A 27,673-nucleotide genomic window follows, 5' to 3' on the forward strand; every position below is an offset into this window, starting at 1 on the left:
TTTCATATGAACACACCTGATAACACGTATTCTGTCAGCTGACTGGAGATGAACGTAGTAAAATAAGAAGTCTGGCAGCATCATGTAATCATGTAGATAATTAATGACTGACTTTATATTGTGAAAACTTTAATATCACTGCTAAAACTGAAGCTTTCAAAATAAGACTCACGTTGGAATAAACATGTTCTGTAAATAAAACCTGAGCTGATGTGATGCAGGAGTTTCTGCAGTGTTTCGGGTCGAGTCCAGTTCTTTTTTAATGTTCCGTCTTCGTGTGAGTTCAGCTGCAGATTCTTTATTCTCCTTAATAAATAAAAAGCATCACGCTGAAGATAAAAGGTGACGATGAAGAACAAACATCATAAAACACAATCAGGACGCCGACACGCTGCAGCTACATAAAAAAACTTTATTATTGTTGTAAGGTAAGATTGACAACAACATGCTTTTACCACAATAAAAAATAAAAAGATATTGCACTGGTTTTACTCTAGCAATGTTTGATTTCTCTCTCTTAACATCCTCCTCCAGCTTTTACGGTGCGCAGCCGAACCTTCCTCCTCCTCTTCATCGCTCTTAAAAGACAAAAACACAGAACACGCAGCCGGGTCACGCGGCACAGGTCCGGTTCACACCAGTCGTTTCCTTTTGACGTCCTCGGACAGAAGCGTTCTGAACGGACGTGACGTGACGGCGAGCGTGTGTTTGTGTGAGTGGTGATAAGGCTTCGACCCGTTCACAGGTCCGGATCGTCTGTGTGCCGCTCGGACGCAACAACAGAAGCTCGTTAGTGACAAAACGGACAAAACCACAAACTGACGCTTCAACGGATCGTTAGGTTTGATGTCAGACATCAGGCCGGGACAGAATCATCAGCAGGTTCTCAGCTTTTAATCCTGATTTAGAAAAAAAAAAAAAAAGATTTCACTCATTTTAAATTTGGAAATCAAAGTTTCTTTCAGCTGATTTCAGCAGAAAACTTCATGCGTTTGTTACTTTCAGGTTTCTGACTTTAATTCGACTCATCGAGACAAAGTTTGTTCGAACCGTTTGGATAAAGTCGGAGCTCTCGATCGGGGGGGCGGGTCGTTAATTAGCCTTCATTAACAAACACACATACTGAAGTGATCTCGTTCATTTCTGTGGGAGGTTAAACAATCTACACATCTGGGTCGAGGAGGAAAGACAAAGATGGTCCAAACTACAAATGTGCTCCAGATAAACGTCACGTCAACATGTTAACAGACGTTTTCTTGTGTTCCAACATTGAACACATGAAGACTTTAACATCTTAATTTATTATATATCAGCGATTTATTACAGAAACTGAATCTGCAGCAACACGCAGGTTTTTTATTGGAACAAGTTCTGAAAATGTTCGAACACTTTTTTACTCTCAAATCCTGATTTTACAGTTTGAAACTGACTCCTCGTCTCTCAGGGGGTTTAATGGATAGTGTGTGTGTGTGTGTGCCTCAGCCACAGAGCAGCAGAGGTGCATGATGGGTAAACACATGCTGGAGGGTGAACAAACTCAGAACAGAGTGTGATGACAGAACCGGACCGGACTGGGACGGAACAGAGGAGCCGGAGGGAGGCTGGAGAGTATTTGTGTTGGCCAGCCTGACCTGTGTGTGTGTGTGTGTGTGTGTGTGTGTGTGAGAGTGTGTGTGTGTGTGTGTGTGTGTGTATGTGTGAGAGTGTGTGTGTGTGTGTGTGTGTGTGTGTGTGTGTGTGTGTGTGTGGTCAGGCTTTGAGATTAATGACTCCACCAGGGAAACTGACACTTGCTTCGCTCTCCAGCAGATGGTCGGACCATCATCTTTACACACGGGAGAAGGTGTGCGTGTGTGTGTGTGTGTGTGTGTGTGTGTGTGTGTGATTACTGTCAGTGGAGACGGTGGCACCATTAGATTAAATGGCACAAGTATTGATCCGTGTGTGTGTGTGTGTGTGTGTGTGTGTCAGCTCTAACAGGACGTCCAGCTGAGAGCAGACGGATTGCGCAACGATTTAAATTCAATTCAGACAAAGTGTATTAAAATGACAGTAACGTGGATCAGAACTGTGACTGAGGGGAAGATTTAGTGTCACAACTGTCGAGCAAAAAGTCAGTTTGCAGGATTGAATCAACCCGCCTGTAATTAATCAGTTAATCGGGGTTTGAGAGCACAAAAGAGAAAACACTTCTGAAAAGGATCCTTTAGAAAACTGTGATGGAGACGCAGAAATCTGAAGATTTTAAACCGATGAATGAGGCTCACTGCTGAACCTCTGCATGTCAGAACCTGTCTGGGTTCTGACATCGGTGCTGATGAATCTGTCCGTGCTCGCTATCGAGACCCGCAGATGGATTTCTTAAAGTGCCGTCTTGACACCGCGTTGATACGTCCCTACGAGGAGAGACGTTTGGGTCGCGTGTTTGAACGACCTCCAAATCTAGTCGCTCCATCCGCAAAACTATTCCGTTCCCGTCTGACGCCACCGAAGACAGAAGCAAACTCATTACTCATCAGCTTCCCAGCGGTCTGATTGGTCGAAAAAAAGCGTACTGCAGATAAATCCCGAGGTCGACGGGAGCTGCTTCCTCTCAACGCACCGCTGATGTGTTTCACAGACGCACACCTGTTAACACACTTCTGCGCCGCCACGGGACGAGAGCGGAGATGATTTCGACATATGTGCGCTGAATCTTCCTCCTTTCTGCACCGTCACAGGTGACCTCATCATCGTCACAGCTGACCTCATCATCCTCACAGGTGACCTCATCATCGTCACAGCTGAAACGAACACACCACATTTGATGAGCAGTCACCTCCACACGTTGGTAATTATCCTCGCCTGTCAGAGGAGGTTTGATTGCTACAGGCAACAAGTTCCACCGACAAACAAACACAGAAAGAAAAAGAACATGTAAACATAACAGAGAGGTCGCCGCGCTCAGCTCAACAGCGTCCTTTAAACCGAGGCAGTCGAACTCTCCGACAGTGACACAAGCCCAGTAAAGACACAAAAACACTGCAGGAGGTTTAGTCCACCTTAAACTCACGAGAGGAGAAAAAAAAAAAACCCTCATAGGAGCTGAAAATGTTCAAAATGTACGACGACACGAGTGGACTCGCACAGGGCCGGGCTCGCTGTCACTCAGTTAGATCCATTCTGAATACAAACGTGAAACAAACCAAAAACAAAACAAAACGAAATCTGTTTCTTGCTTTAAAATGTACAGTTCAAATCAGAGGTGTGATCGGGACGACACAGGAGAAACTGAAGGAACAGAAAACAAAACAAAATGATTCAAACTGCATCTTCGTTTTTACAACAGCAGAACCGAGCTCCGCGCTCCGAGCCGTCACCGGCTCCTCCGGCTCGCCTGTCACTGATTTTTTTGTCCTTTTCATTTGACAAAATGAGATTAAAGTTTTGTGCAAAGCCTGACGCCCGACACAGACACGTACACAGGTAGCAGGGTGTCCTGAACGATCCTAAAACACACACACGCAAACACACTCCGGGTATAAAACAGATGCACAACAGAACTTTAAATATTCTTATATATATACACAGATAACCATGCACAATTAACGCTCTCCCTCTCTCACACACACTTACACAAAGTAAAGTCTGATAACTTTACAGGATTAGAGGCAAAAACAAAGAACTAAACACAGCAAAGGTTGGTCCAGATACCAAATAAAACAACGTCGGGCCGTCAGAGGCCGACTGGGGCTGGAAACAAAGAGGCAGCGGTCCAACAGAACTCAGTCTGAGCGTGCTCAGTGTGGATGAGAGTGGAGAAGGTGTGTGTGAGTGTGTTTGGACCTGACACACTCGTACTGAATGTAAAGTTCTGAGTTTAAACATCCAGTGTGTCTGTTACAGGTGGTTTAAACTGAAGAGCAAGATCAGAGTCTAATGTGTCATCATGCTAATGCTAATATGCTAGGCTAAGAGCTCAACAGTGACGTTCTGGAAATACATTTAAATGTCAGTCTGCTGAGACGATGGTGAGCTGCTGCAGGAGCAACAAGTCGGCATCTTTTCAAGCTCGTTTCAACAAACTTGTCGTCGATGATCGGCCTCGAAAGTCACGTCAGCGAGCGAGCTGATGGTTTTGTGATCACATTACGTTTACCGCAAAGTAAAGAAGCCTGATCTGGGAAAGTTTTCTTAAATCCAGACAGTTAAATAACATCTGACTACAGATAGAGTTTGTTATAAGGGCTATAAACGCTGTTTAACGTGCTGCTCAGTGAGGAGTACCGCCTCTGAGTACAGATGTGTTAAATCAGCACGAACACTAATCTAATCCTGCACCGACTTCCCCGTGAATCTCTTCAAACTGCTGAACCGAACCTGCAGCCTGCGCTCAGGGAAAACTTCTCCCTTCCACAGAGCTGCAGTATCAGATCACCGGGGACGACAGCGAGAGGAGAATTTAATTTGGCCCGGTTATCTGCGTGCTGAGTGTACATTGACGGTGCAGATTTAGTCGTATTAAAAAGACGGTAACGCGTTTACACAGATTGCTAAACATACGCTGCACTTTACTGCTGAGATATAATCTTCCTGCAGTCACGGCTGAGTAGCTGTTGTTAGGAGAGGAGTGTGTTCAGCGGGGCTCGTTCTGATCCGTTTGAGGAACGTGTGTCAGGCTCGCCAGGTGAAAACTAACGAGGCGGCATCATGAGCCAGTTCATGGACCGCTGAGCTCTTTATTTCCGCCCCTGTACATTTTTTGCAGAAAGAGAAAGAACGCCAACTCTTTGTGGCATTTAGTCTGAAAGCAGGAACCAAAAGAGTCAGGACACCAAAATAACTCACAGGAACGTTAAGAGCACAGAACAGCTGGAATGGAACTAGGACGACCACATCTGTCGGCTCTGTCTCCCTCTACACCTTCCTTTTTCTCTGAAAGTCAAACTGATTAGTGCGAAGTAACTAATGTGTTTTCGTCCAGACATGCAGTTTGTGTGAGTGTTAAAACCTCGAGCCAGCACTGAGCGGCGTGACTGTACATTTTGTTCTGGTTCTTTGCTGCTACGTCTTCTTGCTGGTTGCTTTGTCTTGCTGTGAGGAGGCGGACGCGGCGCTGGCGCCGGCAGTCGTCGTCTTGCGTTGTGGCTCAGATGCTGCAGAGGAGCTGGGGGTTGTGTCGAGGGCAGGCTGAGCGGTTGAACCCGGCCGCTGTGCAGGCGCAGACGTGGTGGCGCTCTCCCTGCCTGCAGACACTGATGTGGGGCGTTCTGACGGCGCCGGGGCAGCGCAGTCTTTCTGGGTGGAGGATTTGGTCGACCTCTGAGCAGCGGTCGGTGAAGCAACTCGCTCTGGTTTCTGTCTGGGTGGCGACTGAAGGGCTGGGAGCTGTTTAGGGGGAACTGAAGGGGGGTCAGTCAGTGGTGGGACGTCTGGGGTGCCACCTCTGGATGGTTTCTGATCCTTCTGGCTCTTGTCCAACGCCGTGCTCAGCTTCACTGGGCCCAGAACACTCTTGGCTACTGTTGCAAGCTGGGACACTACTCTGTCCATGCTGCTCTCTGTGGGTGGAACCGGGGAGGTGGAGCTGGAGGAGGGCGAGGAGGACGACGCGCTCAGACTTGCAGCAGCAGCAGCAAGACACAGTCTCCGGTTGTCAGCCTCCTTCTTCTCCTTGGGGATGCCTGGAGAGGAGCAGGAGGCGCGGGGCTCCTGGCTGTCAGGGGTCTGACAGTCTGTGGTACTGGTGGTGGTTCTGGAGTCTGTGGTGCTCGTAGTGGTACTGGAGTCTGTGGTACTAGTGGTGGTTCTGGAGTCTGTGGTACTGGTGGTGGTTCTGGAGTCTGTAGTGTCAGTGGTGATGGAGGTACAGGGGACTGTGGTTCTTGGGCTGTCCAGGGTTTGGTCCTCTGCCCTGGGCTCTGATGGAGCCGTCTTCCCCCGCGGACTCTTTGAGTCCAGTGGAGGAGCGGGTTTGAGGAAAGTGTCCTTGCTGACTGAGATGAATGCACTGCCTGGGGTGGAGAAGGGGAGGGGAACCTGAGTGGGTTTCTTGGCACCACTCGGCCCCAGAACCTTCCTCTCTTGTCTCGCACCGTCTTCGGTGGATGAGGACAACTTTGCGTCTTTCACTCCCGGAGACGAGGTGCTCTGACCAGGCTTGGTCTCTGAGACGGAGGGGAGGCTGTGTGAGGGAGTGGGCCTGCCCACCTGCGAGGGCCCTGTGTGGGAGAACGTGGCGTGAGGGGTGCAGGGGGAGAGGCAGAGGGACGGCAGCGTGCCTCCGGGTCCGGTCCTCACAGTGGTGGGCCTCAGCAGGGGAGGAGGGGTGAAGGTCGTCCCCCTGCGTCCATCCTGGCTGTCCTCTGAGCCCTCGTCCGTCTCGTCCTCTGATGAATCGACCTCGTGGATGGCGTCTTGTTTCTGCAGTGACTCCCTCCGCTCGGCTCTGTCCTGCCGGATGGCGGACAGTTTGTCCTTCAGCTTGCTCTTCCCGGGGGCGAGACCCAGCGAGCCGGACACGGAGCTGAGGTCCCCTTCCTGCCGCCCCAGCTTCCTGGATGAGGAGGAGTGTTTCTGCAGGCTGCCTTTCTCCACGCCGCGTCCCGCTGAGGACAGCAGACCCTCGCTGGCTGACTCCTGAAGGTCAGTGAGGAAGAAGACAGGATACGTTTGATACGATACGAACCAACACAGAAGTCCAGCAATACACACAGTCAGTAATTAAATCAAGATTTGCTCACATGAAGTGTATTTTTTTACTTATTTCAAACACTTTGCTTTTTACAATAGGCTGAATGAGCTCATTTCAAGATCTCTTATCAAGTAAACTAATCTGGTGCTCGGCAGATGATTTGACTCGTCTTTACTTTATTTCTTATATTTAGTGAGTGAGAAGTGTGTGATTAACTCGTACCTGAAGACTCTGCAGGCTCGGCTCTCTCTGCAGAATCTCCTTCTTAAACTCTGAGTGTGAGATGTCCAGACTGTGTTTGCGGCTCCCTACAGCCGCTCCCACCGCCATCTTCTTCTCCCCCGCTGCTGCCACCCCGGAGGGAGACGAGGGGGAGTTTGACAGGGAGGAGGCCAGCTTCTCAGCTGACTGCACCCTCTTGAGGAGTGGAGACCGTGGAGGCTCGGCACTCTTGGGCCTGGAGATCTGCCTCACCAGGGGAGGCGACGAGTGGAGCTTCACAGGGAACGACTGACCCACTGCAGACTGTCCCAGAGCGTGGCTGGGCAGCGGGGAGGGCGAGCGCTGCGGCGAGCTGCTCTGAGGGGTGGGTGAGGGTGTGCGGGCCAGGGGGGAGAGGGGGATGTTCCCGGCAGACTTGCGTCGGGGCGAGCGGTACTGGCGCTGGAGCTTCGGGGCGAGGCCGTGCAGCGAGCTGGGCCGGATGTGGCCGGAGCTCGCCGGGGAGTTTGGGACGCTGGAGCTGGGAGAGCTGCTCTGAGACGAGTTCCCACCGACTGACGGGCAGAGAGGAAGAATAATAATAATATATTTGGTTAATATATTCTACACACTGACAATATAAACTTTAATAAACCTTCTTCACATTAATTATTCAGCACTCGGATACTCTGACAAACTGGGAAACATGGTGGTGATGTTTCGAGCATCAACAACAACAGATAAACATCGACCACTGCCAACGGTGCATACATGTCATACACACATACATATACGTGTCTCTCACCTGAGTGGGCGGAGTCTGGAGTGGACCTGTAGCCCTGCGTCGGGCTCCGTGGCGACAGGTTGTGCGTTGGCGAGCCGGGGCCACTCTCCCCCGAGGAGAGAGAGCGGTTCAGAGAGGACAGACTGCGGCTGGTGTGGAGGAGAGACGCCTGCTTGGTGATCTTCCTGAACAGAGACGTCCTCTTCTTACTGCTGGAGACAAACACAGGAGGACACACACTCCATGAGTCCACACACACAGACACACACACAGACACACACACACACACACACAACACACACACACACACACAGTGTTTGTAACACAGGAGCGTCTGTCCTACCTGTCCTGTCCCTCCTTGGTCTTGGTCTTCTTGTTGCGTCTCGCCATCTTGGATTTGTGGCTCGTCTTCCGGGCCGGGCCGACCTTGATGGATGTGTTTTCAAACGGGGTTGCAGATATGGAGACTTTGGGGCCGCTCTGAGGAAACAAGAATAGAGCTCTTACTTCAGCTTCAGCTCACTGAGATATTTCTGTTACTGGTTTTATTCGTTTAAACTATCTGCTGAACGCTGCGTCTGTTCATCAGTGCTGCACATCAAGAAGTGATTTACAAACCTTCAGGATGAGCTCCACCACCTCTGTGTGAACCAGACCGTGGACCGGCTCTCCGTTGACGTGGGTGATCAGGTCTCCCTCCCTCAGCCCGGCATCATGAGCTGGACCGCCGTCCTCCACGTGCTGAGGGTGAGCAGAGAGAGATGGTGAGACGAAAGAACGAAAGGTTAAAAGAAAACAACGAACAGAGGGACGGAAAGACAAAGAAGAAGGATGTAGGTGTATTTAACACCAGGCTGAGCTCGTTCTGCTGTTGTTTACTGCCATCTCCTGTCAACAACAAGAACCGTTCTGCTGTAACTACACAGGCACGACCCACCAAACAGTGATGCTGAACTAACACGTCACACGTCTCCATCTGTACGTCTGTCCTCATCAGCGTGTCGTGGACTCACCCAGACCATGTGGTGGACGGTGTAGATGTCAGAGTCTCCCATGTAAACTCTGATGGCTCTCAGGGTGAAGCCGTACTTCTTTCCCGCTCGGTGGATCACGATGGCGGGTTTGGTGCTGCTCACAGCCGGAGAGAGGTCTCTGCTCGGGGACGAGTCCCTTGAGGACGGGTTGGATGACAGTGAGTGGGGCGACATGGGGCTGGCCAATGGAGAGGCTCCGTGGTGGTCTAGGAACAGACAGATAACGGATGTTTTATATAAAATCAGATTTTGTTCTCGTCAGGCCAGGAACACATTCAGTTGCTGTTTGTTGTCTGTTTTATTTGTCAGTTATACTTCTCGACTTTCTGGAGTGAAATCAACTTAATGTCTAAAAGAAAATGACATCTCATCATCAGATTCATCCACAAAACACAGAACTTCAATCATTCCAGTTTCGAACACACTGACCTGCAGGGATCATCAGCGACAGCGTGGTGGCCGAGGCCGACTTGATGACCTTGTTGAGCGGTCTGGAGCTTTGTGTAGTCGTGTGTTTGTCGTCTCCAGACAGCAGCCGATGGCGAGCCCTGCGAGCCGCCAGGTCGCTGATGGCTCTCGGAGTGGACGGAGAGTCGCTGTCGGATACGCCTTTCGCAGCTCCGCCGTTACTGCCGTTACCTCTGGTACCGCGGTCACTCACGTCACCTGAGCTGCCCGCTGCAGGACGAGGTGAGAGAAGAAGCTCAGATTTCTGGTATTTTGTTTTAAACCATGCAAATGTCTGCACAGAATCTACAAATCCTACAAGAAGTTTCAAATAAATAATAACAGGAAAGTATCTCAGAAAAATATTAGGGACTCATTCAGTCCTCCAACACAACAGGTTTGTTTAACTGATTTTAAAGTCTTGTGTGGCTCTATGATCTCTGGGACTCTGCGGCGTGTTTGTTACTGACGTGTGAGCGTGGCCTTGCTCAGCTGGCTGGAGGTGGAGCTCGGTGTGGTGGGAGACTCATCCAGCTTCAGCTCTCTCTCCACTGGGAGCTCTGGGATGGCGAGGGGCAGCTCCTCGCTCCGCGGGCCCCTCACTGCGCTCGGACCCAACAGGCTGGGGCTCTTACGACTTCCAGCTGCGCCGGAGAGACCAACAACAACAACAACAACAACAACAGAAGTCTTAGAATTAACTGGTAACTAATTAGTGTTCCCTACTTTTCTCCAACTAGACATCTTTAAAAATGTTTAATGTCAGATATTAGACATTAGTCACATCCATCGTCACTGAAACAGTCTCAACAACTTTATTTTATTTCTGGGCCAACATGGAGGTGGAGTGACTGCAGGCCATCAGAATATCCGTCCTGTGTTTTTACCTTGACCTCCCTCTTCCTCTGAGGAGATGGCGAAGCGTGGCATCTCAATGATGGCTGAACAGCAGCGTCTCCGGACCGTCAGCGGAGGGCTGGAGTCGCTCTCTGTGTGCGACGACTCTGAGACAGACAGACGCTTCCGCAGGCTGTGGAGGAAAAACACAGTGAACCAACAAGTAAAACCAAAGACGAGATCACACGTAGAAAACTGAAAAATACTAAATTCTGATTATTCTGAGAGAGGATAAAGAGAGGATAAATTAAACACAGCATCCGCTGTTTCTTTACCGAGTGTCCATGTTATAAAAGCCAGTACTGACATAAAATATTAATCTAAGAGTAAACAGAGATGCAGGTTTGTATGGAGGTGAAGAACTCACATCTCTGGAGATCCCACCAGCCACGATCGATCTCTGGACTTGAGTCCGCTCAGGCTGTCGAGTCGATCTCCTCCCTCCTCACTGAGGCTGCGTTTGGTGGGTGGAGGAGTCCTCTTCTCCTCGTGCAGAGACAGACGCTCCATACTGCTGTACACCTGCACAACAACAAATCACACGTGGTGCAACAATTTAATGCAACATTACAGCAAAAGCTCAAGGTGGACGCGTCTCTCCAAAGATTCAAGTCTCCAAGCAAACAGTAAACTGTCACGTGGATCTGAACTTGTGTGTTCTGGTTTGTGGGTACCTTGCTGAATCGAGGCGAGCAGGAGGAGAACTGTCGAATCTCCACGTGTTCATCGTCGTTGGTGTCGTCCTCTTCTTCTGAGTCCACGTGGTGGTACCGATCAGATCGAGCTGAGATGACATGAGATGAGAGAGAGAGAGTGATTATGTTGTGCGACTCAGAGAGAAGGTGGAGATGTTTGGATGAAGCGGTCAGACGACTTACTGTCAAAGTAGCTGGTGTCGTCCTCAGACTCCAGCTGGGGAATGAACTCGGCTTTCTGCCTCAGCAGGCTGTTCCAGTCCAGCTCTGTGAAGAACGAGTGCTGCTTCACCTCAAAGGCACTTCCTGTGGAGATGAAGGGGGCGACGGAGGAGACGGAGAGGGTGGAGAACAGCGGGGACCAAAGTGAAGGAACAGAGTGTCAGAGATGAGAAAATACATCAGCAGCTACAGGATCAGATCTGAACAGCTTTGGGGCAAAAACACCTCAAAATTCATTTTGAAAGATCAGAACACATCCTGACTGTGTGTGTGTGTGTGTGTGTGTGTGTGTGTGTGTGTGTGTGTGTGTGTTACCTGTGCCCAGTCTCTCCAGAGGATTTTGTCTCAGCAGTTTGGTGATGAGGTCCTGAGCGTCCTGCGGCAGAGCTTCTTCCTCCTCCGGCCAGATGATCTCATCTAACACAGAGTAAAACACACGTCTTTACTATCTTTACTGTCCACACACACATCTTAATTCCTCTTGTTTTGAATGTGATGTGAAGGTTGGTGTGTGTCTTTGCTCCACCAAAGTTTTGCCTGGTGAGTTTTTGTGTCATCGCTCTGACAGTCTGTGTTTGTTTACAACCTGCCTGATTGTTCCCACATCTCTGTAATTCACTTGAGTCGTGTTACAACTTCAGAAATAAGATCCAAGTTGTACTAAATCAGAATTTTCCTTCAGGTTTGTGTTCAGTCACCAGTAATCGATATGTTTGTTTGCACCTTCTCACTGATGTGTTGTTTCTCAGGGTAAATTAATCTCACTGCAGGCGGTTTTTACTTGTTTCTGTTTATTTTTCCTGCACGACGAGCTGCTGCTCTACAAACGTCCTGCAGACAGATAAAAACACGGAACACATTCGAGGCGCTCGGCTCTTTATGCGCTCGGTGCATCGATATGAAGAGACGGACTGAGACGGTCGTAAAAGAGACTCGCAGGGATCAATACAGGTTTACGATCATTGACTCGCCCTTTCATCAAAGAGAATTCAGAGGAGAAGATCGCAGGAGAGAAATCATAATTGATTTTTTTTCTTTAGAGTAACATCTCCATCTCTCTCATGTTGAAGGCCTCGGGCTCCGATATTAAACATTCTCAATGAATACAGACAAACTGGAACAACACAGGAACTGCACGACTTCCATTTCTAAGTGTTTGATCAACGTTAAAGAATACGTTAACACTCTGCTCTCCACTCTTTGTCCTGCACAACAACACGTTTGTATTCTGCTTACAGTGACGACTCGCTCTGAGTCTTGTTTTAATTTGTCCACCGCGTCTGTCTGGATAATTTATAACTGCTGTAGAAAAATCCATCACATTGAAGAACTGCTTCCTGTGTTAACTCCAGCCTGCTGTATGTTAGTGTAACACACTTATAAAGAGAGGAGCAGTTTAGGTCTATTCTCCTTTATTTAATCAGAAGTTTACATCAACGGTTTCGACTTGTGACCCCTCGAGTCATTTTACTTTTTATGGCTATTTGATTAGAATAATATTCAGATGCTCGACTGCACTTCAGGAATCAGGAATGATTCCGTTTCAACAGTAAGGAGGATAAAAACACTAATCGAGTGCTGGTTTCATCCCAGTGCAAGTTCAGTTTTGAAGGTTTTTGTCAGGAGCTCTTTGAGATTCAGTGTTGTGATGAATAAACCTGCAGAGTCCAACAATAAAACAGCTTCTGATTGGACAATAAACTCTGACAGAGTGAAGGGAATCGGCAGCTCATTAAAAGAGTTTTTTGACAGAGAATGTAGTGAAGCAAAATTAATTTGGGCTCATCGCAGTCTCCCCTGTTTGGCAAGCTAACTGTTAACATGCTAGATTACCGGTTATGTATTTCTATCATTCAGTTACGGACAATTCGCTTTCCTGGAGCATTTTATACCCAGCAGAATGAGATTATAAGAAACTGGATGATTCATACATCTAATATATAAGAACTTCTTTTGTTTTGAAGTTTCTAGACTTTCATTCCACTGAGTTCTCTTTAAATCTTTGCTGTTACACATTCTGGTGTCTACTTGTGTTACTCTACGATGATGCTGGTAAGTGAAGCAGAGCTGTTGTGAAGCTTCAGCAGCGCTACTCACCACTGATGACCTGACCAAACAGCTCCTCTGGTGTGTCTCCGAAGAAGGGAGCGCAGCCCACCAGGAACTCGTACAGGATGACTCCCATCGCCCACCAGTCCACCGGCTTCCCGTAGCCCTGACGCAGGATCACCTCCGGGGCGATGTACTCCGGGGTGCCGCACACCTGAAGAGGCAGCAACAAGCAGGACATTAGCTCGGCGCATTTTATTGCATAAAAACTGGAAAAAAAATACAAAAAGAGAAGAAACGTGGTGGAAGGTGAAGACGCGAGCTGGTACCTGTTTGTCGAGGAACTCTCTGGTGTCTTTCTCGATGTGTCCTTCGTACAAGTTTGTGGTCAAACTCATCAAACCGATCTTTGAGAGACCGAAGTCCGTCAGCTTGATGTGTCCCATGGAGGTGATGAGAAGACTGCAGCAGAGAATATCAGAGGTTTGAGCTCCAATCTGGTTACACCATTCAGCTTATAACTATATTTATATAAACGGTAGATATTCAATACGTGTATGCAGTGAAAGTAACCTGAGTGTGTGTTTCTTACTTGTCAGGTTTGAGGTCTCTGTGTACGATGCCGTAGTTGTGAAGATACTCTAATGCGAGGACGGTCTCTGCAAAGTACATTCGAGCCATATCGACCGGCAAAGCTCCGATGTTCTTCAGCAGCGTGGCGCAGTCTCCGCCTGCAGAAGAGAGTAACGATATTAAACACAATAAATCTACTGCCACTGATAATCATAAACGTTACGATGATGTGATGATGACGATCTTACCCTCCACGTACTCCATCACCATGCAGAGGTGTCTCCTGGTCTCAAAAGAGCAGAACATGGAGACGACAAACGGGTTCTCGGCGAACGTGAGGATGTCTCGCTCCACGAAGGCCTGTTGGATCTGGTTCCTCAGGATCAGGTTCTGCTTGTTGATCTTCTTCATGGCGAAACGCTGCCGGGTCTCCTTGTGACGCACCAGAAACACGGCGCTACACAGGAAGACGGATTTCAGTCAGAACATGCATCGATACAATCAGCCGAAACATGAATTCAACACAGCTGTTGTGTTGTCGTTTCATGCAGCAGTTTTGTATTTTTATCAGAATATCAAAGATGTAAATCTAAATCTCTTTCACCCGTAGGCTCCGTTGCTGATGAGCTTGATGTTCTCAAAGTCTTCCTCTCGGGGTGCTTTGGTTTTAGTCTGCGGTGGAGCTGCTGGGACGGTCGTTACCTGACTCTGAAACACACAGAGAGCACGTTTAAGATCAATACAGAGATGGAAACAATCATTTCTGTGTGCACTGAGTATCATTTCATGTGTTGCAGATGGACAGTTCTGATCTGATGGTTGTGTACTCACATCCACTGAGTCGTCAGTCTCTGGTGTTTCTGGGTTCCCGCTGTCATAGCTGCTCAGCTGGGCCATTTCTACAGAGACACCAGAGTCAGTCAGAACAGGAGACGTGGAGGGAAAAAGACGTGACAGTCACAATAAATCTAGATGTTGATTCTGAGGTGGTGTTACCCTCCAGGGGGTCCCTGGTGAGGCCCAGCTGGCTGATGATGTATCGGGGGATGTCGCACTTGATGCCCTGACCCTCCTTGGCATGGCCCTCTGCTGCTTCCAACAAATGATAAAACTCCTCAGGATCAAACTCCTGCAGGGAGCGAGACACAGGAGAGGAAGGAGGCACAGATACAAGACGTTAATAAAACATTAATATTATAAAAACTGCGTTAAAGTCTCGAATGGCAGATTTAATCAGTTGTTACTGTTTGAATGTCAGTTCGACTCGTTTGCGTCCATGTGAAAATACAATCACTTCAACTTCCTTCTTTGCAAATGAGCAGAATCCCGTCTGCAGATGATCTTGACTGTTTTAATCCTGTAAGTATTTAATTCTGATAGATTATTAGAGTAACATAATTATCTTAAACATTCGTCCCTTCACCCTTCGAGCTGTGAACGACTGCACATCATTCATTTTGTTTATGAGTTGTGATAACTTCCAGTCACCAGCTGATCGAAAGCACAGCTACATTTGTATTTAACCAGATTTAAATTGAAGAATAGACCTGATTACGAATGATTTTCTGTTCCTTATCACACTGAATCCGTCTGACATGCAGCAGCAGGACTGAGTGAGCGCCGTTTCAACAGTAAGGAGGATAAAAACACTTATTGAGTGCTGGTTTCATCCCAGTGCAAGTTCAGCCTTGAAGGTTTTTTGTCAGGAGCTCTTTGAGATTCAGTGTTGTGATGAATAAACCTGCAGAGTCCAACAATAAAACAGCTTCTGATTGGACGATAAACTCTTGACAGAGTGAAGGGAGACGACTGGACGGACGACCATCTGAGGGGACGAAGGAGGTTTTTTGTTTTTGCACTCTCTGATTTAACTTCAGTGTCCTCTGACAATGACACCACACTTCTTCATCACACACACACACACACACACACACACACACACACACACACACATACAGTACGCATGTAAACACACACTCCCTGCCCCCTCTGTATCTCTATGCTCCCATTTATAAAAACCCATCCTGTACGCTGCCACAGCCTCAGCTGCATGTGATTAGTCAAAACCACAGTTGTGAGTCTTCCCCTCCTCCCTCCTCCTCCCTCCTCCTCCTCCTCCTCCCTCCTCCTCCTCCTCCTCCTCCTCCTCCTCCTCCTCCTCCCTCCTCCTCCTCCTCCTCCTCCTCCCTCCTCCTCCAATTACCCCTCTGTCTCCTACACTTGCTTTTTCCACTCTATCCTTATCTTTTCTCGTCTCCTCTCTTCTCTGTCTCGCTTCTCGTCTCATTTCTTGGCTACACAAGGTTGGATTCATTGGTTTGAGCACCAAATGGCACCCGAACTGCAATTCATGTGTAAACCTACAAGCTGAGGGGAGTTAATGTGTGTGTGTGTGTGTGTGTGTGTGTGTACATTAGGCTGATTTAAAATCCTCAGAGGAAGTCCATAAATGAATTGCCGCCGCTGAATCATCTCACACCGGGGAGCAGGAAGCTCTAAATTGTTTATTAACCACGCATGGAGCTGAGCGGTACAATATGAAAAAGCTATTCCAGTTAATACCGCTCATATTTTTCACAGCCATCTTTCAAACAGACTCTAATTTACAGCACGGCGCAGCGTGTGATTAAAATGCAAAGACTTCACAGTGTAACCAACCAGGACGAGGCTGATTAAAACATCTCAGGAAAACACAACGATTTTCTAGAATGAATCAATCGGACACATGATGAAAACACGCCGACACACACGCAAGACTGATCGGCATGTTGTTTTGTCCTCTTGTAGCTTGTCTGTGTTGTATTTTAATATTCGAGACCGCAGAAAGACTTCAGGCTCATCCATGTGTTTCTGATGGAGATCTTTAAATACAAACACAGATGTAGAAGTTGTCTCTCCGGCAACATCGATTTTAAAACTGTTTTAAAGCGATGAAGCAGAACTTAACAGAGTTATTATTTTACAACACGCATTCTTCATCCTTGTCAAAATCTGCCTCCTACATTACCCATAATGCAACCTGATGACAATTCAGGTGGAGTGTCCTGCAGCAGAGACGAGGAGAAGCTACAGAAGTCGGCTCGGCTCACTTCTATCTCATTTTTCAGACTTAGGGTTATCGTTTCACGTTCATCAGACTACACTCAGCTTGTCACACGAGTATCGAAGTGTTAAAACAAGGCGACTGGACACGCGGTGGATCCTGGAAGATGTTTCGACTGTCATCCAAAACGCTTCTTCCCTTCTAACGGGGCGGTTAATGACCCACATGAGAAGTTAATGACTCTGCAGGTGATAACGACCCCGCAGAGGTTTCATTTCCAGGGACTCCCCACCAGTCTGTGAGCACTGAGGAAAACGTCTTCAAGAAACTCAAGCTGGCCCGTCGTTTCACACACTTAATGTCACATGAGTCTGCTGCTGTTACAACAATGTAAGACAACAGTCGTCTGTGTTTCTCTCACCAGACACTCCAGCAGACGCGCTGGCCGGGCGATGATGATCATCAGCTTCTTGACGAGTTGCGTGACGAAGGTAACCTCCACACTCTCCGAGCGCTCGTGAGCCTGGACACACAGAGGAAAAGGTTAGCTTAGCATGAGAGAAAACTTTAGCTTCATATTCAATAAATGTTCTTGAGAGAGAGAAGATTGTCACTCGACATGCAAATCATAAATGTGGTTTTAATGAACTGCTTCTTTCTGGGAGACGACAGATCCCTCATAATAACTTCTCTTCATTATCTTTGATTATATTTTCAATCATGTTTCATTGTGAAATCTTCTTTGACCTTGAGTGTGTGCAGGGAACGTGTCTCGATGTGTTTGTCCTTCACAAACAAAGTGGAACGGGCAGTTTGAGGACAAACGGACGGCGGAGTCGTTTCCTGCAGTGACACCTGAGAGGTAATCTAAATCAGAACGACCTCCGCCGCGCTCCCTCATATCCACCGTGAAATATCTGTCAGTGTGGAGACAGAGCAATTTACCCAGCAATCCACTGTAACTGACTGCTCACGCTCAGGAGCAAACACTGATCCCCGGAAAGAAATGGGCTGGAAGGGAAGTGTGTGTGTGTGTGTGTGTGCAAAACGGAGGCTGTAACAATTACAAACCACCCACAGTAAAACATGTCTCATTGTTGGGGGGTAATATGTGTGTGTGTGTGTGTGTGTAGGGTCTCGTGTGTATATTTATGAATGCAGGCTGTATGTATGTATGTATTAATAATGTATGTACTGTATGTATGTGTCAGACGGGCTAACAGAGGAGGAGGAGGAGGCGCTGCTTCATAAACAAAGCCTGGACAGCTCTGTTAGTCTAACAGGGCCGTGCTGACAGAAGCACGAGGCCCGCGGGCCCTGACCCCCTCCTGAATTATTTATAACTGTAATGAAGCCATGGTGTGTGTGTGTATGTGTGTGTGTGTGTGTGTACTGTACGTGCACGCTAAATATGTATAAGAGTGTGTATATGTAAGTGTGAAGGAGACTGAGTGTGTGTGAGGCGACTACAGGCCAGTGAACGGTGAGTAATGGACAGCAGAGGGACGGACTCCCGCTGTGCAGCGGCTAATTAACCAGTCAGAGAGTGAGTGTGTGTGTGTGTGTGTGTGTGTGTGTGTGTGTGACAGACTGTATGTACACTCTGCATGTCTAATGTGAAAGAGATTCCCTGGTGGGTCAGAGTGAAGGAAATGTGCTTCACCTGCCTGTATAATGTGCAATATCACCTTTTATTAACCTCTCAATAACATCGTACACACGACAGTCTCTATCTTAGTTGTATCGTGGATTATTTTCCTGAATGTTATTTTCTTTTAAATGTTATTCTGTTCGGCAGTGGAGTCAATGTTTACTCATTTCACAGCTTTTATTAGAAGTTTCAGCTGTTTTATTTTTATGTTACTGTCGTAAAAAGAATTTCCTTTGGGATTAATTTAGTTCTCCCTTCTAATCTTATATTTATGTTTATACTTTATGATATAATGTGTACATTTTATTCTGTACCAAGTGGATGTATATTGTAGTTTAAATATTTTATCAGAGAAAGCTTTACTTGTGTTGTTTAGACGAGGAAATCTGTAAATGAAGGATAAACTTTTATATAAGAATGGATTTGTCATTGAGGAGAGGCTGTGTAAATATTAATAATAACTTGAAATACAAATGACTTTATTTAATATTCAGTATGCCTCACTTAAATGCATTATTTGGTTCTGGTTTGTAAATGTTGGACTGGCTGCATTTTTCTACATTTGAGTCAGAGATGTTAAATTATAGCTAAACTGAAAACTGCAGTGAAAATGTCAAATATTGATATTGTGTTTATGATCCAGCATCTTAACTGTAGTGTCTACACCTGAAATGGAAGAAGAGGACAAAGAAGAAGAAGAAGAAGAAGAAGGAGAAGAAGAAGAAGAAGAAGAAGAAGAAGAAGAAGAAGAAGAAGAAGGAGGTAGAGGAGGAGATAGAGGAGAAGAAGTTCTGTTCTGTTTTTAGGGTGACTTTAACATCTGTCTAGGGACTACAGATGAAAAATAGCCTCTTGGTTAATTCTGGCACATTTAAATCAATGTTATTAATGTGCACTGTCCCTGTTTTCAAATAAACGTATTATTATTAAGAAGAAGAAGGAGAAGAAAAAGAAGAAGAAGAAGAAGAAGAAGAAGAAGAAGAAATAATTCAGATTTGTATTTTTTAAACTGCAGCGATCACATGTCGTATCACAAACAGCGTTTTGCTCCATTTAGAAATAGAGTCTTAGAATAAACAGGTTAAGATTAACCTCAGAGGTTAATAATAATTACTATTATTACATCATGTAAAGACGGGCGACAGATTAATGAATAAATAAAGGTTAAACATGACTTTCACACAGGACGTGAGGGTTTGATGATGAGAGTTTCAGAGAGCAGGCGGCTAATGTTGGTTTTCTCTTTGTCAGAATCTGTATTTTATTCTGAAAGACTCGACAGGAAGCAGTTGTCTCATTGGTTGGTCAGCGCTGAGTGTTATGTTTAGTGACAGCTGCTCAAAGGTGAAAGTATTTGTACCCTTGATTTATCTCGGCCATGTGAACGTTCACTTCACTGCAGGAGATTCAGCGACACGTGTTCATTTGCAGTGTTACACATGAATGAGACGGAGGTGACGTCACCTGTTGTGTCGCCTTATTAGGGAGCGCTCATCACTCTCTCAGAGCAGGTGAGGCGTCCACCTGAGTCGAGCTGAGAGCCAATTAAAGCCAGTTGTTTGCGGCTGTATCAGAGTCTGATAAACAAGCTGAAGGCTCGGAGCCAACGATGGATCACCAGAGCTGAGTTAGCACTCCGCCCTCCTCTCTGCCCTCAGGTGACCTACGGGGGTCTAACAGGGTCTCCCAGGGGTTTCCAGCAGAAGATGGTCTGGATGCAGGTTGCCATGGCGACCGCCAAGGAGGTCACTAAGGCCCCCTGACATGGATGGATGAGGGAGCGGAGGAGAGGACGGGCAGCGGAGAAACACAGAGGGACGGAGGAGACGGGGGTAAAGGTGGAGGAGAGATAAAAGGCGATAGCAGGAGCCGAGGAGGACAGAAGGAGGAGAGGTGAGTCGGCCTCCTGCGAGCTCTGTAATGGGGTCATGACACGAGGAGAGGAAGAACGGATGGATGCATGAAGAAATGGAAAAGCAAAGGAGGACAAAGAGGCATGTGAAGACAGGAAGAAGTGGACGGATGGAAACTGAAATATAACAGGACACAAAACACAGATACTGATGGAGGTCAGGATGGTGTGAAACCTGTTACATTAATATTTAAGAGTAACAGAGAAACTTCAAGGCTCAACAAAAACCAAAGAAACACGCTATTATGCTTTTCTTTATAGAAATACAGTTAAAGGGTCAGTTCACCCAAAATCAAGGACGTTGTTTCTGTAAAGAAAAGCTTCTGTTGTCATTTTCAAATGATTTAAAAACATCAGAAGAAATCGTGCGCACTTCCACTGAATTGGGGAAGAAGACTCATGTTTAAAAACTTGGGAATTAAACTTTGGTTGGTGAACATGAAAGAACTTTCCTACACAGAGGTACAGAGAGCTATTCCTTCAAGTGTCTGGTTGTTCCTCCTGAACTACCTGCATTTTTAAAGTCTGTTATGAACTGAAATAGCCCAAAAATGTAATAGACTAAAAAAGATCTTTCTATAAATCATATGAAATATATATTGTGATACAGTATTTAGAAGAAACCAAACTAACCGTGTCTTCGTGGTTCAGTACCACGAGTGGAAAGTGAGCAAGTCATTGTTTTTCTTTTTATATTTTGGGCGAACTGACCCTTTAAACTGGACAAACCTTGCATATAATTGCATGCATTATAGATCATCGTCTCGATCCTGAAGGCATCTCCTGCAAACTGAGCTGACGACTTAAACATCTGGACCTCTGACAGTCCTCAGAGTTAAATGTGGGACTCAGCAGTGAAGACAACATTCTGTTCTCAGAAGCAGATTGTTCCTGTTCTACTTAATCAACTGATCTGAAGGAAGTCTATTAAAATACAGTAAATCACAGCAGTAAAAATGACCTGATGACTCATTAAAACCTCTGAATTATTAACAACCTACAGAAAAACACCCACAGCAGTCGACTGATTACAACAAGATTGAATAATTAATGAATCTGTCAACGATCTCTGCAACGTGTCCAATTATGTTCTTTGAATATTTTCAGAAGTGGCGACACGTCTTACAAGACAGGCGACAACCAGCACTGATGGTTTAGTTTCCAGTAAATCATAACGAGGAGAAACAATTAGGAATCGAGGTCTTTCTGTGTGAGTGTGACAGGAAGTTACTACACAATAAAAGCAGTAAACAAGAAAACCACCTGAAGCAGAACCTGAGCTGAAAGTCGTCTCAGAGTTAGACTTCAGAGTTTAACGATTTCTTTATCGGCATCAGAAGCTACGAGGCTCATCGTCTCCGTCATCATCAGCATGCCAATAAAGCTTTACTGAATCAAACCGAAATCGACTCAACTGTAAACTCCGCGTCCTCCTCTTCCTCCTCCTCCTCCTCCTCCCATCTGTGAGTGAACACCTTCCACTCGCTCCTCCTCAGCACCTCCTCCAGCACCTCCTCCTCCTCCAGCCTCCTCTGCCACGATACGCGAGACATGTTTCCACCAAAAAAACCCCCAAAAACGAGGAATGTCCATACAGGCGCGAAGGCTGAGCTGACACCTCCGTCCACCTGCTCACGGCCTCATCCTCCGCTCTCCTCTGTAGCTCTGCTCCAACCTGCTGCCGCGCTTGGCCGCTCGCCAAAAAACAACAGCCTAACGGCGCCTAATTGGTGATGTCATCACCGAGCCCGCATTGCAGCTTCGGCATCTAAAGCGTCTCCAGATGTGCTCAGGTCCGGTTCCTCACACCCTCCAAAAGCATTCGAACAAGGATTCATGCATCCACCTCCCCTCTGTGAGCCCGCCGGCCAATCAGAAACTGAGGAATCCCCACGAATCCCCGCCCATCCCAAAAGCCTCCGACTGCACCTCCTTCACCCCTCCTGCTCGTCTGGGAGAGTCATCTGTCAGCCCCCGGTGACTGCTGGAGTGTGAAATTAAAATCGGGGAGGACGTGTGTGTGTGTGTGTGTGTGTGTGTGTGCTCGCCTGCATATATGTGTGTGTGTGTCTGTGATTGAGAGATAGTTTGTGTGTGTGTGTGTGTGTGTGTCCCAGTAGAACAGAAGGTCAATAAGAGGCCGGTGGGAGCCATAATGTCGCCCCCCAGGCACCACAAAACTGAGCTAATAGAGATGTCACCACCGCCACACACATGTAAATATAATTCTATGTTCGCGGTGCAGAAAGACACGAAAACCGTCCGACACGATCCGACGCTGTGATGAGCAAAAACCAGAGTTGTTTGTTGGTAATAAACACAAAGTGTGTGTGAAGGAATGTGTTTTATGGAGTTTTATGCGTCTGGAACCGGACCGCCGTCTTTGTGCCTTCGTATGACATCACACAGCGTTGACGGTTCTGACCATGATGAGTGAACGAGGGAGCGCGTCACGCTGTGAGTTGTTCCACGGTTAACTGAGCATGACCGGGAAGGTGCCGCAGTCATGATGTCTTCATGGAAGCCCAGAGTGGGCAGACTCTCATCAGGACGGACATTATGACTCGTCATTAGAGGAAATCGTTGTAAAATCATTAGAGTTTTCTGTGGAGTTTGGTGCGAAGTGAAGCTGTGAGGCAGATATTTGTGCCGACCTACCTTACACCGACAAGAGCAGGTTATGTGGTTTGTTAATTGGAGAGAATTAATTGGAATTTTAACAATTGACTCAATTTTTTCATGTAATTAATCATTTGCATAATCCTTTTCCAGGAACCTGCTGATGAATTCCATTTACACATTTAATGTTTTAGGAAATAATCAGGAAATTGTGGTAGAATAAAGTCTGGACTGTCGACCTCGGGCTCTTTATTTGCTCCTGAACACATGAAATGTCCCGTGCTATTGTTCTCTGTATAAAATCCAAAGTATCCAGAACACAGACACCTTTTACAAGTCCCATAATGCAATGCTCTGACTATGACAGATGTGGAAATTAGTCACGCGACTGGACGGCGATGACGCAAAATGGTGCTGATTCATACGAGTCTGAAGTCTTAATTTACGTCTTTGTGTCTGATAATGTGGACTTACTGTTGGTCATCGATCTAAATCAAGAAATTGACAAATATTTTAATATTGCCATCATCAGTAGAGCTGCAATGACTAATCAATTAGCTGTCAACAATTAAAATAACGTTCTATGATTTATTAATCGATTTGAATGAAAAGAAATAGTCAAAGTTGTCTGATTTTAGGTTCTAAAATGGGAATATTTCCAGTTTTTATTTGTCCTCTACTTCAGTGATCAACACTGATTTCTTGTAGTCCAAACTGATTAATAGATAAAAGTATTGACTTATTAATCTAATAAAAATAGTATCAAGTTGCAGCCCTGTTCATAAGAGGTCTTGGAGCTTTTTAAACCTATTTTCTTTAAACCTAACATTAATCTAATCTAATGTCTGCTTTCTCTTCCTTGAGTATTTTCTTTTACATGTTGTTTTTACACATTAAAGCACCTCAGCAGTATAAAGGTGCTACATGATGCCAAGCAGCTGTTAAATATCTTAAAAATATAAATTAAATTTATATAAAACTAATACAAACATTGTTTTTTATTTCAAATATACTGTGCTTTCATAAGAAGCTTAAATCTCTTGTACTTTATTTCGTTGACAGACACTGAGGAGTCCGATCCTACAGATATGAAAGTGTTTGAGAATCTGATAAATCTGCTTCTGAGAGATGTTTTCCTTCTATAGGTTGCTTGTTGCAGGACAGTGAATAATCTGTGGGTCCACTTACATCTTGCAGCAGCTTCTCCAGGTTCTCCTGGAGCTCGTAGAAGTAGCGGGAGGTGATGAGGCCCTCCCTGCTTTTCTCCAGGCAGTCTCTGGACAGCTCTATCAGCTGATGGTGGATGAAGCTCAGGACCCCGTCGGCCAGCGGGCAAACCTTCTCCGGGGCCGAGGAGGAGAGCAGCTCAGCCAGGCGCTCCTCCATTTGAGCCGTCGCCTGAGGGGGAGGGGAGAGGAGGGGAGGAGGAGGGGGAGGTAGTTAGAGGGGGGAGACGAGGATGAGTCATAGAAGAGGAAAACACATGGAGACCGAAAACTGCAGGTGCACAGATAAAGTCATATATCAGGATAAATGAGCTCACACAGAATAACTAAATGTTAGAAAAAGACTCTCTGACACAGATTTTACCATCAGGTCAGATAAAAACAAACTCTTATAATAACTGGACAGTTGAGAGTGTTACACTGCAGGATGTGTTAAAGGGACAGTTCACCCAAAAATCTAATCTTTGCAGATGGAAAGAGAAGTGAAGTAACTCTTTTTAAATACATCTCATCGAGAGTAATCCAAGTCAGTCTGATATTTCTTTGGTTGTTTCTCTGTTTTTAAATGATGTCTCAGCTGCTGCAGTTGTTTAGCAGAACGCTACAACTCTGTTTTACTGAGAAGCTCCAGAACTGTTCTGTTCACATGACTTTATATCACCAGGAGGAAGAGAGGAGGACTTTAATATTTTATGTGAACTGTTCCTTTAAGACACCAGCTTCCCTCCAGCTAGTTCGATTTCAACTGGAGTTGGAAATGTGTCTTAATCTTTCTTGTGGTTGGATGTAAACACCTGAAATGCTTACTATTCAAAATGTGGATTTCAGCCTAAAATGTTAAAAACACATGAAGTAACAAGAACAGATTAACAGATTAAGGAAAACAACAGGAAGTGTGAATGTGCAGTACAAACCTTGGGGAACCTCTCCTTGTACACATGGTTCATCATCACGATCTCGTGGTCGAAGGAGATCGGCGAGCGCCCGGGACTGAAACCAAACAGACAGAAAAACAGATGAGTGAGCGCTTCATGATGCAAACGTGTTAGTTATAACCATTTGTTGCACAGAGATAAATGAGTCTGATGTAATTTAATCCATCAGTGGAAACAGATGCTTCAACCTCCATGTTGCATATATCATTAAAACTAGAGGAACAAACAGCTGTAGCAGAGGAGGCAGCTGGAGGTTAGCATAGCCGCGATAGCATCAGTTATTATTGTATATATTGAGAATTACTGCTGTAGAAATCAAAATATGAACATTTACATATTGTACCTGATGACTAATGTGTCCTATAACACTCCAACATGAGTCTCATGTTTTTACATCCAGATGTTTTAAACGTGAACATATTTAATGATGAAGTGTCGTTTTGAGAAGTTATCAAGACATTACAATGTTTTGAAACATGACTCACAGCTCAGCCTCAGAACGAAGCTTCTTTCTGAAAGATAAATCTCAGACATGTTCTTCCAACCATCTGGATAAAGCAACATTTTTGATTTGTTATCAAAGATTGAGGCTTTATATCCAAACAAAGACAGAAGCCAGAACTTTCTCGGCACACGATTTTAAATGCCACTTTCAGTTTTTCAAGGATTTTCTTTCAAATATCAAAAGATTTATCTTTCTGAAAAACAAGACGACTCTCTGTGACTCGATAAAAACTTCACACGAGCAGCAGAACAGAGAGAAACCTGACCACACACTGAGCTTAAGAGAAGCTCTGAGATCTAAAAACGCAGGACTGATCTGGACTTTACTCTGTTAGAGGAGGAGGAGGGTGCTGCCTGTTTCTGAGCTGCAGAGACACAAGCGAGCAGACTGGATGTGACAGACAGGACTGGTCAGGTCACCGGAGCACAGAGGGAATAAAAGCAGGATGGTGGTCACGCACACTAACGGGACCTCGGGGTCTTCATCATATGTGTGTCCTCAGCAGTGTAAACCGAGGACCATGACAACCTCTGGACTCACATGGCTGCACACACAGAGAGCAGCACAAAGGTAACGCCTCTGGAGACCCGCGGACCACCTGACTGTACGTGTGTGTCAGTAATAAAGTGAAGCTGCCTCGCTGCTCCGAGTGTCCGTCAGCTCTCGGGGGGTTTTTCACGAGCTGACAGTCTGACAGTGACGTCTCCTTCAGTCCACAACGGCTCCAACAGAATATCAATCCGTCTGTCGTTCACTCAGTGGACTCCATCTTCTCTCCATTTCCCTCCTCCTGGGACTCATCTCTTTTTTATTCCATCACACACCACCCCCCACCTCCAACCTCTCTGTACAATAAGACAAAATAGCGACAGCAGCAGTATCCTTGACCTTTTCTATGTCTCACTTTCAGGAGAGTGAGGGGAAGACGACAGGTGACAGGCAGTGTGTGTGTGTGTGTGTGTGTGTGTGTGTGTGTGTGTGTGTGTGTGTGCACGTCATGGGAAGAAATATCATTCAAAACAATTTTAGGCTTTGTTAGCCTGCTGTATTATTCATTGACTCCATTTATGACGGTAAACATCCCCGTCTAAATACTGCAGATGTTTTCGGAACAAATAATCTGCATGTTGATAAATAATCTCGTCCCAAAATGTTTATTTTAATTTCCAATCTTCTGACGTCGGCTTGTTATCAGCATTTTAAGGAAACACGACTTCTTAATATTAACTGTCTTGTTTTACAGGATTCTGACATACGTGTTTAGAGAATGACTAAAACAAAGGACACTACGGCTGGAGGGCTTTTCTCTCAACAACATGCATCATTTATATCTTATTTTGTGGAACCAAATTGCTCACAAACTGAAGACAACTTTACTCTTTTCCTTCAGATCTTCTCCCCCGATGTGGGACCAAAACATCGTGAACACAGTTCAATCAAAACTGATCCGCAGTGTGTGAGAATCTTATTTCTGATCCATCAAAATATTTATTAGAAGGGTTAAAATATTACTGACATCCTGAGCAGCGGCACATTTTCGATAAAGGTAAACTATGTGACAAACAGCATTATAATGAATTACTGTAAAGCTGCAGTGATGTTCTGACCCACAACTCTGGTTCCTCCAGATCTGGTTGTTGTGGTCCTCGTGGACTCATTCAGCAAAGTTCTAAGTAAGAACGGTCTAAAACTAAAGGCTGGAGGACACGTCCCAAAATTAAAGCTAATTAGCCAATACTTTGATAATGATATTCTAACTGTAGGGATAATTATTGGTATTTAATGGATTAAATATGAAACAGTAAGATTTTTGAACAAGTAGAGCAGTCTGGTAAATTCAGCAAATGTGATAATTTACAGTAATGCAGCTTTTAAAACCAGGAAAAGACGACACACATGACATTTTATGATATAATGATAACTCGACAATTCAGGACCATATAATGTCTAATAATATTGATAACGTTATATTGATATTGATGTATAGCCCTGTATAATATGATGTGAAATACAGGCACCTTCCTCCAGAAACAGCTGAAAAACACTGCATACAGATTAAATAAGGAACCTAAAATCACATTAATATGGCCGATAGATAATAGAAAATATAATCTAAATATAAAATAATTTCAAGAAATACTATAATAAAATAAAACTAAATACAAAAAATATCATAAAATATTTTTAAAAATTCCTAAAGAGAGTCG

General features: G+C 45.6%; 1 protein-coding gene across 14 annotated transcripts in view; it reads right to left on the reverse strand.

Moving 5' to 3' along the window:
- Positions 1 to 398: 398 nt before the first annotated feature.
- mast2 (microtubule associated serine/threonine kinase 2) overlaps positions 399 to 27,673 on the reverse strand; it is a 159,939-nt gene continuing 132,664 nt past the window's right edge. For 10 of the 14 annotated variants that reach the window (XM_030432461.1, XM_030432465.1, XM_030432463.1 and 7 more), the window contains 23 exons: positions 24,941 to 25,016; positions 23,989 to 24,198; positions 17,040 to 17,141; positions 14,572 to 14,704; positions 14,407 to 14,474; positions 14,180 to 14,283; positions 13,824 to 14,032; positions 13,595 to 13,733; positions 13,332 to 13,464; positions 13,051 to 13,216; positions 11,269 to 11,370; positions 10,915 to 11,037; positions 10,711 to 10,820; positions 10,404 to 10,558; positions 10,027 to 10,169; positions 9,610 to 9,783; positions 9,122 to 9,370; positions 8,672 to 8,898; positions 8,277 to 8,399; positions 8,002 to 8,138; positions 7,680 to 7,870; positions 6,896 to 7,449; positions 399 to 6,618 (listed from right to left, as the gene is read on the reverse strand). In XM_030432461.1, coding sequence (XP_030288321.1) covers positions 5,044 to 6,618; positions 6,896 to 7,449; positions 7,680 to 7,870; positions 8,002 to 8,138; positions 8,277 to 8,399; positions 8,672 to 8,898; positions 9,122 to 9,370; positions 9,610 to 9,783; positions 10,027 to 10,169; positions 10,404 to 10,558; positions 10,711 to 10,820; positions 10,915 to 11,037; positions 11,269 to 11,370; positions 13,051 to 13,216; positions 13,332 to 13,464; positions 13,595 to 13,733; positions 13,824 to 14,032; positions 14,180 to 14,283; positions 14,407 to 14,474; positions 14,572 to 14,704; positions 17,040 to 17,141; positions 23,989 to 24,198; positions 24,941 to 25,016 — 5,203 coding nt within the window. In that variant the 3' untranslated portion in view covers positions 399 to 5,043. The remainder of the gene's footprint in view (positions 6,619 to 6,895; positions 7,450 to 7,679; positions 7,871 to 8,001; positions 8,139 to 8,276; positions 8,400 to 8,671; positions 8,899 to 9,121; positions 9,371 to 9,609; positions 9,784 to 10,026; positions 10,170 to 10,403; positions 10,559 to 10,710; positions 10,821 to 10,914; positions 11,038 to 11,268; positions 11,371 to 13,050; positions 13,217 to 13,331; positions 13,465 to 13,594; positions 13,734 to 13,823; positions 14,033 to 14,179; positions 14,284 to 14,406; positions 14,475 to 14,571; positions 14,705 to 17,039; positions 17,142 to 23,988; positions 24,199 to 24,940; positions 25,017 to 27,673) is intronic. The other 4 variants (XM_030432473.1, XM_030432462.1, XM_030432467.1 and 1 more) reach the window with 1 other exon arrangement.

Source organism: Sparus aurata, chromosome 11, assembly GCF_900880675.1.
Source record: "Sparus aurata chromosome 11, fSpaAur1.1, whole genome shotgun sequence".
NCBI lineage: Eukaryota > Metazoa > Chordata > Actinopteri > Spariformes > Sparidae > Sparus > Sparus aurata.